Raw genomic sequence first — 13,884 nt, forward strand, 5'->3', positions numbered from 1 at the left:
AAGTGAATGCTACTGCTAATCTCAATCTTTTTCATCTAGAGATTTTTCTTTCAATTTGTTTTTGGCTTCTTAAAATAAGTTTGGGAAGACCCAATAAACTACACATTTAGGTATTATGAAAAATTTTAATGCTCTCCTATTCCTACATGCTTCCATTTTAATGGGGGATTTTGCTTTAATAAAAAACAATTTCAAGCTGCTTAGTTTGGGTAGAGAGCAATGTGGGAGAAGGGGAGGAAAGAGATGAGCAATTCTGATAGGGCTCTGGACCCTCTGCACACTTTTTTTTTTTTTTTTTTTTTTTTATCATCATTTTATTGAGATATATTCACATACCACGCAGTCATACAAAACAAATCGTACTTTCGATTGTTTACAGTACCATTACATAGTTGTACATTCATCACCTAAATCAATCCCTGACACCTTCATTAGCACACACACAAAAATAACAAGAATAATAATTAGAGTGAAAAAGAGCAATTGAAGTAAAAAAGAACACTGGGTACCTTTGTCTGTTTGTTTCCTTCCCCTATTTTTCTACTCATCCATCCATAAACTAGACAAAGTGGAGTGTGGTCCTTATGGCTTTCCCAATCCCATTGTCACCCCTCATAAGCTACATTTTTATACAACTGTCTTCGAGATTCATGGGTTCTGGGTTGTAGTTTGATAGTTTCAGGTATCCACCACCAGCTACCCCAATTCTTTAGAACCTAAAAAGGGTTGTCTAAAGTGTGCGTAAGAGTGCCCACCAGAGTGACCTCTCGGCTCCTTTTGGAATCTCTCTGCCACTGAAGCTTATTTCATTTCCTTTCTCATCCCCCTTTTGGTCAAGAAGATGTTCTCCGTCCCACGATGCCGGGTCTACATTCCTCCCCGGGAGTCATATTCTACGTTGCCAGGGAGATTCACTCCCCTGGGTGTCTGATCCCACGTAGGGGGGAGGGCAGTGATTTCACCTTTCAAGTTGGCTTAGCCAGAGAGAGAGGGCCACATCTGAGCAACGAAGAGGCATTCAGGAGGAGACTCTTAGGCATAAATATAGGGAGGCCTAGCCTCTCCTTTGCAGCAACCGTCTTCCCAAGGGTAAAACTTATGGTAGAGGGCTCAACCCATCAAACCACCAGTCCCCTATGTCTGTGGTCATATTAGCAACCATGGAGGTGGGTTAGGCGAATACCCCTGCACTCTCCACAGGCTCCTCAAGGGGGCACTACATCTTTTTTTTTTTTCCTTGTTTTTCTTTCTTTTTTTTTTTTTTTTAACTTTCCCTTCTTTTTTTTTTTTTTTTTTTTTAATCATCATTTTATTGAGATTTATTCACATACCACGCAGTCATACAAAACAAATTGTACTTTCGATTGTTTACAGTACCATTACATAGTTGTACATTCATCACCTAAATCAATCCCTGACACCTTCATTAGCACATGCACAAAAATAACAAGAATAATAATTAGAGTGAAAAAGAGCAATTGAAGTAAAAAAGAACACTAGGTACCTTTGTCTGTTTGTTTGCTTCCCCTACTTTTCTACACATCCATCCATAAACTAGACAAAGTGGAGTTTGGTCCTTATGGCATTCCCAATCCCACTGTCACCCCTCATAAGCTACATTTTTATACAACTGTCTTCGAGATTCATGGGTTCTGGGTTGTAGTTTAATAGTTTCAGGTATCCACCACCAGCTACCCCAATTCTTTAGAACCTAAAAAAGGTTGTCTAAAGTGTGCGTAAGAGTGCCCACCAGAGTGATCTCTCGGCTCGTTTTGGAATCTCTGTGCCACTGAAGCTTATTTCATTTCCTTTCACATCCCCCTTTTGGTCAAGAAGATGTTCTCCATCCCACGATGCCGGGTCTACATTCCTCCCCGGGAGTCATATTCCACGTTGCCAGGGAGATTCACTTCCCTGGGTGTCTGATCCCACGTAGGGGGGAGGGCAGTGATTTCACCTTTCAAGTTGGCTTAGCCAGAGAGAGAGGGCCACATCTGAGCAACAAAGAGGCATTCAGGAGGAGACTCTTAGGCACAAATACAGGGAGGCCTAGCCTCTCCTTTGCAGCAACCGTCTTCCCAAGGGTAAAACTTATGGTAGAGGGCTCAACCCATCAAACCACCAGTCCCCTATGTCTGTGGTCATGTTAGCAACCATGGAGGTGGGGTAGGCGAATACCCCTGCATTCTCCACAGGCTCCTCAAGGGGGCACTACATCTTTTTTTTTTTTTTTTCCTTGTTTGTCTTTTTTCTTTTTTTTAACTTTCCCTTCTTTTTTCAAATCAACTGTATGAAAAAAAAAGTTAAAAAGAAAACAAACATACAATAAAAGAACATTTCAAAGAGACCATAGCAAGGGAGTAAGAAAAAGACAACTAACCTAAGATAACTGCTTAACTTCCAACATGTTCCTACTTTACCCCAAGAAAGTTACATAATATAGCAACATTTCAGTGAACTTGTTCCTACTACATCCATCAGAAATTAACAGACCATAGTCATTTCTGGGCATCCCCAGAACGTTAAATAGCTTATCTGTTCTTCTTGGATTATTGTTCCCCCTTCCTTAATTGCTCTCTACTGCTAGTTCCCCTACATTCTACATTATAAACCATTTGTTTTACATTTTTCAAAGTTCACATTAGTGGTAGCATATAATATTTCTCTTTTTGTGCCTGGCTTATTTCGCTCAGCATTATGTCTTCAAGGTTCATCCATGTTGTCATATGTTTCACCAGATCGTTCCTTCTTACTGCCGCGTAGTATTCCATCGTGTGTATATACCACATTTTATTTATCCACTCATCTGTTGAAGGACATTTGGGTTGTTTCCATCTCTTGGCAATTGTGAATAATGCTGCTATGAACATTGGCGTGCAGATATCTGTTCGTGTCACTGCTTTCCGATCTTCCGGGTATATACCGAGAAGTGCAATCGCTGGATCGAATGGTAGCTCTATATCTAGTTTTCTAAGGAACTGCCAGACTGACTTCCAGAGTGGCTGAACCATTATACAGTCCCACCAACAATGAATAAGAGTTCCAATTTCTCCACATCCCCTCCAGCATTTGTAGTTTCCTGTTTGTTTAATGGCAGCCATTCTAACCGGTGTTAGATGGTATCTCATTGTGGTCTTAATTTGCATCTGTCTAATAGCTAGTGAAGCTGAACATTTTTTCATGTGTTTCTTGGCCATTTGTATTTCCTCTTCAGAGAACTGTCTTTTCATATCTTTTGCCCATTTTATAATTGGGCTGTCTGTACTATTGTCATTGAGTTGTAGGATTTCTTTGTATATGCAAGATATCAGTCTTTTGTCAGATACATGGTTTCCAAAAATTTTTTCCCATTGAGTTGGCTGCCTCTTTACCTTTTTGAGAAATTCCTTTGAGGTGCAGAAACTTCTAAGCTTGAGGAGTTCCCATTTATCTATTTTCTCTTTTGTTGCTTGTGCTTTGGGTGTAAAGTCTAGGAAGTGGCCTCCTAATACAAGGTCTTGAAGATGTTTTCCTACATTATCTTCTAGGAGTTTTATGGTACTTTCTTTTATATTGAGATCTTTGGTCCATTTTGAGTTAATTTTTGTGTAGGGGGTGAGGTAGGGGTCCTCTTTCATTCTTTTGGATATGGATATCCAACTCTCCCAGCCCCATTTGTTGAAAAGACCATTATGGCTCAGTTCGGTGACTTTGGGGGCCTTATCAAAGATCAGTCGGCCATAGATCTGAGGGTCTATCTCTGAATTCTCAATTCGATTCCATTGATCTATATGTCTATCTTTGTGCCAGTACCATGCTGTTTTGGCAACTGTGGCTTTATAATAAGCTTCAAAGTCAGGGAGTGTAAGTCCTCCCACTTCGTTTTTCTTTTTTAGAGTGTCTTTAGCAATTCGAGGCATCTTCCCTTTCCAAATAAATTTGATAACTAGCTTTTCCAAGTCTGCAAAGTAGGTTGTTGGAATTTTGATTGGGATTGCATTGAATCTGTAGATGAGTTTGGGTAGAATTGACATCTTAATGACATTTAGCCTTCCTATCCATGAACATGGAATATTTTTCCATCTTTTAAGGTCCCCTTCTATTTCTTTTAGTAGAGTTATGTAGTTTTCTTTGTATAGGTCTTTTACATCTTTGGTTAAGTTTATTCCTAGGTACTTGATTTTTTTAGTTGCTATTGAAAATGGTATCTTTTTCTTGAGTGTCTCTTCAGTTTGTTCATTTCTAGCATATAGAAACATTACTGACTTATGTGCATTAATCTTGTATCCCGCTACTTTGCTAAATTTGTTTATTAGCTCTAGTAGGTGTATCGTTGATTTCTCAGGGTTTTCTAGATATAAGATCATATCATCTGCAAACAATGACAGTTTTACTTCTTCTTTTCCAATTTGGATGCCTTTTATTTCTTTGTCTTGCCGGATTGCCCTGGCTAGCACTTCCAGCACAATGTTGAATAACAGTGGTGACAGCGGGCATCCTTGTCTTGTTCCTGATCTTAGAGGGAAGGCTTTCAGTCTCTCACCATTGAGTACTATGCTGGCTGTGGGTTTTTCATATATGCTCTTTATCATGTTGAGGAAGTTTCCTTCAATTCCTACCTTTTGAAGTGTTTTTATCAAAAAGGGATGTTGGATTTTGTCAAATGCTTTTTCAGCATCTGTTGAGATGATCAATTGATTTTTCCCTTTCGAGTTTTTAATGTGTTGTAATACATTGATTGTTTTTCTTATGTTGAACCATCCTTGCATGCCTGGAATGAACCCCACTTGGTCATGGTGTATGATTTTTTTAATGTGTCTTTGGATTCGATTTGCAAGTATTTTGTTGAGGATTTTTGCATCTATATTCATTAGGGAGATTGGCCGGTAGTTTTCCTTTTTTGTAGCATCTTTGCCTGGTTTTGGTATTAGATTGATGTTAGCTTCATAAAATGAGTTAGGTAGTGTTCCATTTTTTTCAATGTTTTGAAAGAGTTTGAGTAAGATTGGTGTCAGTTCTTTCTGGAAAGTTTGGTAGAATTCCCCTGTGAAGCCATCTGGCCCTGGGCATTTATTTGTGGGAAGATTTTTGATGACTGATTGGATCTCTTTGCTTGTGATGGGTTGGTTGAGGTCTTCTATTTCTTCTCTGGTCAGTCTAGGTTGTTCATATGTTTCCAGGAAATTGTCCATTTCTTCTACATTATCCAGTTTGTTGCCATACAGTTGTTCATAATATCCTCTTATAATTTTTTTAATTTCTTCAGGATCTGCAGTTATGTCACCTTTTTCATTCATTATTTTGTTTATATGGGTCTTCTCTCTTTTGATTTTGTCAGTCTAGCTAGGGGCTTGTCAATCTTGTTGATCTTCTCAAAGAACCAACTTTTGGTGATATTTATCCTTTCTATTGTTTTTTTGTTCTCTATGTCATTTATTTCTGCTTTAATCCTTGTTATTTCTTTTCTTGTACTTGGTTTAGGATTGGTTTGCTGTTCATTTTCTAGCTTCTTCAGTTGATCCATTAGTTCTTTGATTTTGGCTCTTTCTTCCTTTTTAATATATGCGTTTAGTGCTATAAATTTCCCCCTTAGTACTGCTTTTGCTGCATCCCATAGGTTTTGGTATGTTGTGTTCTCATTTTCATTCGTCTCTATATATTTAGCAATTTCTCTTGCTATTTCTTCTTTAACCCACTGATTGTTTAGGAGTGTGTTGTTTAACCTCCAGGTATTTGTGAATTTTCTAAGTCTCTGATGGTTATTGACTTCTAATTGTATTCCATTGTGGTCAGAGAATGTGCTTTGAATAATTTCAATCTTTTTAAATTTATTGAGGCTTGTTTTATGTCCCAGCATATGATCTATTCTGGAGAAAGTTCCATGAGCACTAGAAAAGTATGTGTATCCTGTTGATTTGGGATGTAATGTCCTGTAGATGTCTGTTAAATCTAATTCATTTATCAGATTGTTTAGGTTTTCAATTTCCTTATTGGTCTTCTGTCTGGTTGATCTATCTATAGGAGAGAGTGATGTGTTGAAGTCTCCCACAATTATTGTGGAAACATCAATTGCTTCCTTTAGTTTTGCCAATGTTTCTCTCATGTATTTTGTGGCACCTTGATTGGGTGCATAGACATTTACGATTGTTATTTCTTCTTGCTGAATTGCCCCTTTTATTAGTATGTAGTGGCCTTCTTTGTCTCTCAAAACATCCCTGCATTTGAAGTCTATTTTATCTGAGATTAATATTGCTACACCTGCTTTCTTTTGGCTGTAGCTTGCATGAAATATTTTTTTCCATCCTTTCACTTTCAGTTTCTTTGTGTCCCTGTGTCTAAGATGAGTCTCTTGTATGCAACATATTGATGGTTCATTTTTTTTGATCCATTCTGCGAATCTATATCTTTTAATTGGGGAGTTTAATCCATTTACATTCAACGTTAAAACCGTGAAGGCATTTCTTGAATCGGCCATCTTATCCTTTGGATTATGTTTGCCATATTTTTCCCTCTCTCTATTAATATCCTTTATTGTACCCATACCGAATCTCTTTAGTACTGAACCTTTCTCCAAGTCTCTCTGTCCTGTCTTTGTTTCTCTGTCTGTAGGGCTCCCTTTAGTATCTCCAGTAGGGCAGGTCTCTTGTTAGCAAATTCTCTCAGCATTTCTTTGTCTGTGAAAAATTTAAGCTCTCCCTCAAATTTGAAGGAGAGCTTTGCTGGATAAAGTATTCTTGGCTGGAAATTCCTCTCACTCAGAATTTTAAATATATCGTGCCACTGCCTTCTAGCCTCCATGGTGGCTGCTGAGTAGTCACTACTTAGTCTTATGCTGTTTCCTTTGTATGTGGTGAATTGCTTTTCTCTTGCTGCTTTCAGAACTTGCTCCTTCTCTTCTGTGTTTGACAGTGTGATCAGTATATGTCTCGGAGTGGGTTTTTTTGGATTTATTCTATTTGGAGTTCGCTGAGCATTTATGATTTGTGTATTTATGTTGTTTAGAAGATTTGGGAAGTTTTCCCCAACAATTTCTTTGAATACTCTTCCTAGACCTTTACCCTTTTCTTCCCCTTCTGGGACACCAATGAGTCTTATATTCGGACGTTTCATATAATCTATCATATCCCTGAGGTCCATTTCGAGTTTTTCAATTTTTTTCCCCATTCTTTCTTTTATGCTTTCATTTTCCATTCTGTCATCTTCCAGGTCACTGATTCATTGTTCAACTTCCTCTAGTCTTGTACTATGAGTGCCCAGAATCTTTTTAATTTGGTCAACAGTTTCTTTAATTTCCATAAGATCATCTATTTTTTTATTTAGTCTTGCAATGTCTTCTTTATGCTCTTCTAGGGTCTTCTTGATATCCTTTGTATCCCGTACTATGGTCTCATTGTTCATCTTTAGTTCTCTGAGTAGCTGCTCTAGGTGCTGTGTCTCTTCTGGTCTTTTGATTTGGGTGCTTGGGCTTGGGTTATCCATATCATCTGGTTTTTTCATAAGCTTTATAATTTTCTGTTGTTTTTGGCCTCGTGGCATTTGCTGAACTTGATAGGGTTCTTTTAGGATTTGTAGACCAATTGAAGTCCTTATCTCTAATTTATCAGATCTACAGCTTCGTGGAGTACACTTTCTCTAACTAACCAGCAGGTGGCGTCCACGAGCCACCTGTTCTCCACAAGCCAGATCTCCCCTGCTTAGCCTTTTTGGTGAGTGGGGGAGTGAGTCTTGCGGGGCCCAATTGGTGTACCAAGCTTGCGTGTGTAGTTGGTGTTGCCTGCCCTGTATGTGGGGCGTGTTTCTGGGCAGTCAGGGAGGGGGGGTGGCCCTAACAATCAAATCTCCCTGATGATCCTAGAGTTTTAAAGCTACTGCAATAGTCTAATCCTTCAGTTCAGTCCTGCCACAGTTTGTCTCTGCCACTGACCCACAAGTCTTTGGTATTGGCGTATGGCTCCTGAGACTTGCAAGTGGGCCCCTCTTCCAGGCTGTGCACCCCGGGTCCTCTGTTGAGGGATGACTGTGCTATGTCACAGGTGAGTGCCGTCCCCCCAGGGCAGTTCTGGGCTGCTGGGCTGTGTTGGGAGGCTCCCAGTCTGCTCAAATGATGGCTGAATGGGGCTCTGTTAATTCACACTGCTCCCCCTTCCCAGCTCTGGGACATTCAGCTGAGGTTGCAGGGAAGGGTAATGTCCACGCCCAGTTTTGTGGTGTGTGCCTGTTATTTGAAGCACTTCCGTCACACTGGGTTGTCTGGGGCAGCTCTGGGCTATGGGGCTGGCGATGGGCAGGAGTGTTTCCTGTCCACCAGGATGGTGGCTGTGAGCGGACACCCCCCTTTTCTTGGGAAGTTGTGTTGTTTAGTGAATTTTCTCAGCCACTGGATTATTGCCTTTTGTCTCAGAGCTCTCTTAGTTCTGCTCTTGACTTGACGTGCCCAAATTTCAATTCTTTGAAGCTTTCTGTATTGAGCTTCTTAGAGTAATTGTTTTAGAAAAAGCAAAAAGGATTTAAAAAAAAAAAAAAATAAAAAATAAAAAAAACGGCCCTCCTCAGAGATCTAATGGGTTATTGAAATGCTAATAGACAAAGCAACCAGGGCCATTAAGGAAAGGTGCACAGGGCAGAGAGATCAGCCTTGCTTCGGGATTTGCATATGCGCCTCAAGGCCTGATCTCCGCCCTTCCCCTTTCTGTGTTCACCAGAACTCCAAAAATCCTCTGCTTTTATTTTGGAGTTTTTCGTGTTGTTATTTTTCTATGCCTGTCTCCTCTCTGCTGGGCTGGCTGCTCTCAGAGTCTCTGGTGTCTGGTCTCAGTCTATCTATGGTTGGAGTTTGAATCAGTAGAATGAGTTTCCGATAAGAGCAGCCACTGCAATTCTCCCTTCTCCTTCCAGGAGCTGACAGCCCCTCCTCCCACGGGACTGAGCCTGGCAGGGAGGGGCGCGGGTCCCCTGGCCGCAAAAACTTACAGATTTCGCTGATCTCAGCAGTTCCACGTTTTCATGAGTGTTGTATGAAGTATGCCCAAAGACAGATTGCTCTGTGGTGTCCATTCCATGCAGTTCCTGGCTTTTTACCTACTTTCCTGGAGGAGTAACTAAAACATACAGCTCACCAGTCTGCCATCTTGCCCCGCCTTCCTCTGCACACTTTTTAACCAAAGCAACTTTGTGCTTTTATGTTTGTTATGCTTCCCTGTAAAATATCCTTTGATCAAAAAGTATGAGGCTAAAATAGTTTGAAAAATGCTAACCTAGGATTAAAACTCTAATGTTTGAGGCATCATTTGGCAGGAGGAAGGGCATATTTTTCAAGGGAATCATCCTAGTTCCTCTCAAAATCACTTTATTGTAGGCATCTATCTCCTTTACTTATGAGTGAAGCCAGTTGGGATCTGGTATGTATTCAGTAAATACTGTTTCTAATATATTGAATATGGCAATTATGCACTAAGGTCAGCCATTTGCAGATGTCAATCAAAGCTGGACTTTGCCTAGAGAATAATCAAGTATTTATTTGTCGTTCCCTTTGTCTAAGAGTGGAGAACTACTGGGAGCTAGGGCCAGGGCTGACACTGTTGAGAGTTGTCCAGTCTGTGTTATGGGAGTCATCCTTACTGAATTTCTATGATTGCCTTTATGACTCTGTCTTTATTTTAGGGTTCTTGTGGTGCTTGCTGGGCTTTCAGTGCTGTGGGGGCCCTGGAAGCACAGCTGAAACTGAAAACAGGAAAGCTGGTATCTCTCAGTGCACAGAACCTGGTGGATTGCTCAACTGAAAAATATAGGAATAAAGGATGCAATGGTGGCTTCATGACAGAAGCTTTTCAATACATCATTGATAACAACGGCATTGATTCAGAAACCTCCTATCCCTACAAAGCCATGGTGTGTCACAAGTAAACTTTTTGTGCTCCCTCATAACCTCATGCCTCATAACTTCATTGACTAGCTGCACTGGACTCTTCACCAAGCCAGTTGCTTAGAAAATATAAAAATATCCAAATCCTGCTGCCTTAACCATTACGATTTTGGTTTATTTTTTCAAGTTCTTTTTCCCTGTAAGCACTTTCAAATCACAGATGTATATACAACAAACCTGAATTTTTAACTTCCCCTTTTCCACTTGAAATATACTATAATTATTTTCAATATTGTTTGTTCTTTATAAACTATCATTTTAACTGCAGATCATCTCGCAGTCATTGCCATCATCAAAAAGATTTTAAAGCTGTGGACCAAAACATGCTCTCTACATAGTATTCCCCTACAATCCACTTGGGAGTCTGAGGGACATTGTCCTGGTAACTTTTGCATGTACGAAGGTGTTCATAATTTAAAACAATAGAATAGTTCTGTGTTTCCTCTGTTACTGATGAAACATGGACCTGTTAGGGTTTGGAAGATCCAATATCTCTTTCTTTAAGAGGAAGGAGGAGACTTAAATACTTGAAACTTCAAGGAGAAAGAAATCATATATTTGAAATCCAGAATTGGCGATTTAAAAGAAACTGAAGTCTACTTCTTTATCTGATTACTCTTCTTTTCTCAGGATGGAAAGTGTAAGTATGACCCCAAAAATAGAGCTGCCACATGCTCAAAGTACACTGAACTTCCCTATGGCAGTGAAGAGGCCCTGAAAGAAGCTGTGGCCAACAAAGGACCCGTGTCTGTTGGTATAGATGCGAGTCATCCTTCTTTCTTCCTCTACAGAAGTGGTAAAAACTCAGATATATTATCTTCTTGTTGTATGCTACCTGTGCACTTTAAAAAAATAATATTATCCTTCTCTCTCACTCTGCCTCTGAGTGTTTAGATGGGGTAAAGAGAATCCTCCATTTCTTATAAGTGTATTATACCTAGCTTTAATAGGTAAAGTAATACTTATCCCAGCTTACTAACACTAAATGTGTTAAGTTCTTTGTGTACCCTTAATCCTTACAATAACTCTATTTTACAGGTGTTTTAGTTTCCCATCTGCTAAAACAAATGCCTTACAATGGGTTAGCTTAACAAGTGGAATTTATTGGCTCACAGTTTCAGAGGCTAGAAGGCTTGCTTCCTCCAGGGGTTGCTATCTTCTTGCTGACCAGCAATCTTGAGGTTCCTTGGCTTTTCTGTCATATGGCAATGCACAAGGAGGCATATTCTCCTTTCTCTTCTGGGTTCCGTTGACTTCCAGCTTCTATCTGCTACCTGTGGCGTCTCTTTCTGTGTCCATTTCCTTTGCTTATAAGAACTTCAGCCACATTGGATTCAGGCCCAGCCTCATGCATTTTGGGCACAACTTAACTAATAACATCTTCAAAGGTCTTATTTACAAATAGGTTCACACCCACAGGACCAGGGCTTAGGAAATGAACATGCCTTTTGTGAGGGACATGATTCAATCCCCAACAACAGGTAAAAAACTAACTCTTAAGAGAGGTTAACTTGCCTAAGGGTACACAGTGTGGGAAAGGTCAAGCTGGGATTAGAAACCATACTTGATCCAGAGTTCATGCTCATAACCACTGTAGAGACCATGTAGTTTAGGTGTAGCATAGCAGTGTACAAGGAGGAGCAACTAACACTTTTTTTTTTCAGTTGAGGCTTATAGAAAGTCTAGACAAAACTCAACATATTTCCTGAGCACCCAAGCAGTAGACAAAGTAGAAGGCTATAATCTTTTTTTAAAACTTCATCTTAAAGCACATTTAATCTAGTAAAGGATGAAAATATATGGAACAATTTTGGAATATATGCAAAGAAATACAATAACTGAAAAATAATTAGCAAAAGGTAACAGTTTATCAAAAGATTTCTTAGGGAACTATGATTGGATTGATGCCAAATTTGGGAGGAAAACTAGTAAGTATAGCATTGGTGGAAAAGAATTGTGAACTCTAAATTAATTAAACATGTGCTCCTAGCATTTTAATTAACCTTGCCAGATATCCAAAACAGTCTAATAAAAAGTAATACCATTTTTAAATGTCATTTATTTTCACATACCATAGACTCTTTTCTCCACCCATATTTTATTTTCAGGTGTCTATTATGACCCATCCTGTACTCAGACTGTGAATCATGGTGTACTGGTGGTTGGCTATGGTACACTTAATGGGAAAGACTACTGGCTTGTGAAAAACAGGTAAACACATTCTCACTTTAATGTATATTTAATTAAAATCAGGAATTTGAGGGGGCCTCAGTAAATGTTTTCTTGTGATTATGATGATGACAATGATATGACAATAAACATTTTGAGCTTCTTACAAAGCGTGACATTCTAAATTAATCAGTGCCTCTTTTTCACTTCCTATTCTGCCTCCAGCACTTTGTTTTCATAATTTATCCTCTACAATACTTCTCTGATCATTTTTTCTCAGTCTCCTTTATGAACTCCTCTTCCTCTGCTTACTCCCTAAATATTGGTATTTTCCCCCAAGGCCCATTGTTCTTATTCTATATTCTTCTTGGATATCATCATTCCATCCTTATGATTTCAGCTATAACCTGTATGCTGATGGCTTTCAAATCTCTAGCTCTAGCTCTGACCTCTGCCCTGAACTTCAGAATTATTTATCTTGATGTATCCATTTACAAATATCTTAGTCTCTCTGAATTCAATATGTCCAAAGAATTCAGTACCCTCTCCAACACATTAGAGTCATCCAATTAGATACTATGGATTCATCCTAGACCCCCTCTCTCCCTCCAGATCCAATTAATAGCAAATCCAACTAATTTTTACCTCATATCTATCCTTGCTCCTGTTCCCACTCTATTTCTTCTATTACTGCCTTAGTTCAAACATCTTTTGCCTGGATTATTGCTGTAGCCTTTTAACTGGTCTCCTTTATTCTCAGATCCATTTTTCATACTACCACCAACATGATTTGTCTAAGATGTGAGTCTGAGCTTATAACTCTTCTACTTAATATTATTCAGTATAAAATTAATGTTCCCTAGCAGAGAAGACAAGGTCTTCTGTGTCATGGTCCCTGCCTGCCTTGCCAGCCTCACCTCTGCCACCTGGTGTCACACTTTTCACTCTTGTTCCCATATATACCATTTTATCTTAAATATCATTATATCTTGTTTATACTGTTTCCTTTGCCTGGAAAAATCTTTCTCCTCATTTTGTTTTTTCCTCCTTTTCCTTCAAAACCAGTTCAGGCATTATGTATTACAGAAAATTTTCCTTAAATCCTCAGGCTGAGTAAAATGTCTTTTTCCCAAAATGGCCTAAGCATAATGGATCCAAGCATTTTATACATTATATTTAAATGTATATTTACATAATTTTGGCTCCAAATTCTGTATGCCTTCGGAGTAGAGATTATGTCTTATCTTTGTATCCTCAGTATGGTACTTGACAAATAATGGCCCCTCAATACATGAATTGAACTGACATCTATATACTCAGAAACAAAAGGAATGTAGCTACTAGAGGGAAAAGAGGGAGGAAATATAAAGAGTTGAGACTTTTAAGCATATTTAAAGTTTCCCCTCAAATCTTTACTTGAAGTATGTAGTCTACAAATCATAAACAAACAAATAAAAAGTAATTATGTTTAGCTGGCACTTCCCTACCTTTTTCATGTTGTGGCATGCATAGAAAATGGTATTTGTTTGGCCCATTGGGAAAGTAGCTGATGGGATCAATATCTTGGTTCATTTGTAACCTGTTCATAGCACTGATAAACTTGGGTTTAGACCAGTAATAGTTTTTTTTTTTTTTTTTTTTTAAATGAATCAATACTTACAATATGACAGGCATTACCTAGGCCCTGGAAATACAACAATTAATGAGAAGCCATACTTTCCTGAAAGAGCTCACAGTCCGGTGGGAAATAAGATATATTTTAAAACAATAAAATACAATTCAAACGGAATAATTATATATGTCTAAGTAGCTAT

The 13,884-nt window shown here is 38.9% G+C and overlaps 1 protein-coding gene across 2 annotated transcripts in view; it reads left to right on the forward strand.

Annotated features, from left to right (window-relative positions):
- Positions 1 to 13,884, forward strand: part of CTSS (cathepsin S) — a 45,158-nt gene that overhangs the window by 24,944 nt on the left and 6,330 nt on the right. For both annotated transcript variants that reach the window (XM_037826068.1, XM_037826067.1), the window contains exons 6-8: positions 9,640 to 9,867; positions 10,532 to 10,697; positions 12,010 to 12,112. In XM_037826068.1, the coding sequence (XP_037681996.1) occupies positions 9,640 to 9,867; positions 10,532 to 10,697; positions 12,010 to 12,112 (497 nt within the window). The remainder of the gene's footprint in view (positions 1 to 9,639; positions 9,868 to 10,531; positions 10,698 to 12,009; positions 12,113 to 13,884) is intronic.

This window comes from Choloepus didactylus, chromosome 2 (assembly GCF_015220235.1).
Source record: "Choloepus didactylus isolate mChoDid1 chromosome 2, mChoDid1.pri, whole genome shotgun sequence".
NCBI lineage: Eukaryota > Metazoa > Chordata > Mammalia > Pilosa > Megalonychidae > Choloepus > Choloepus didactylus.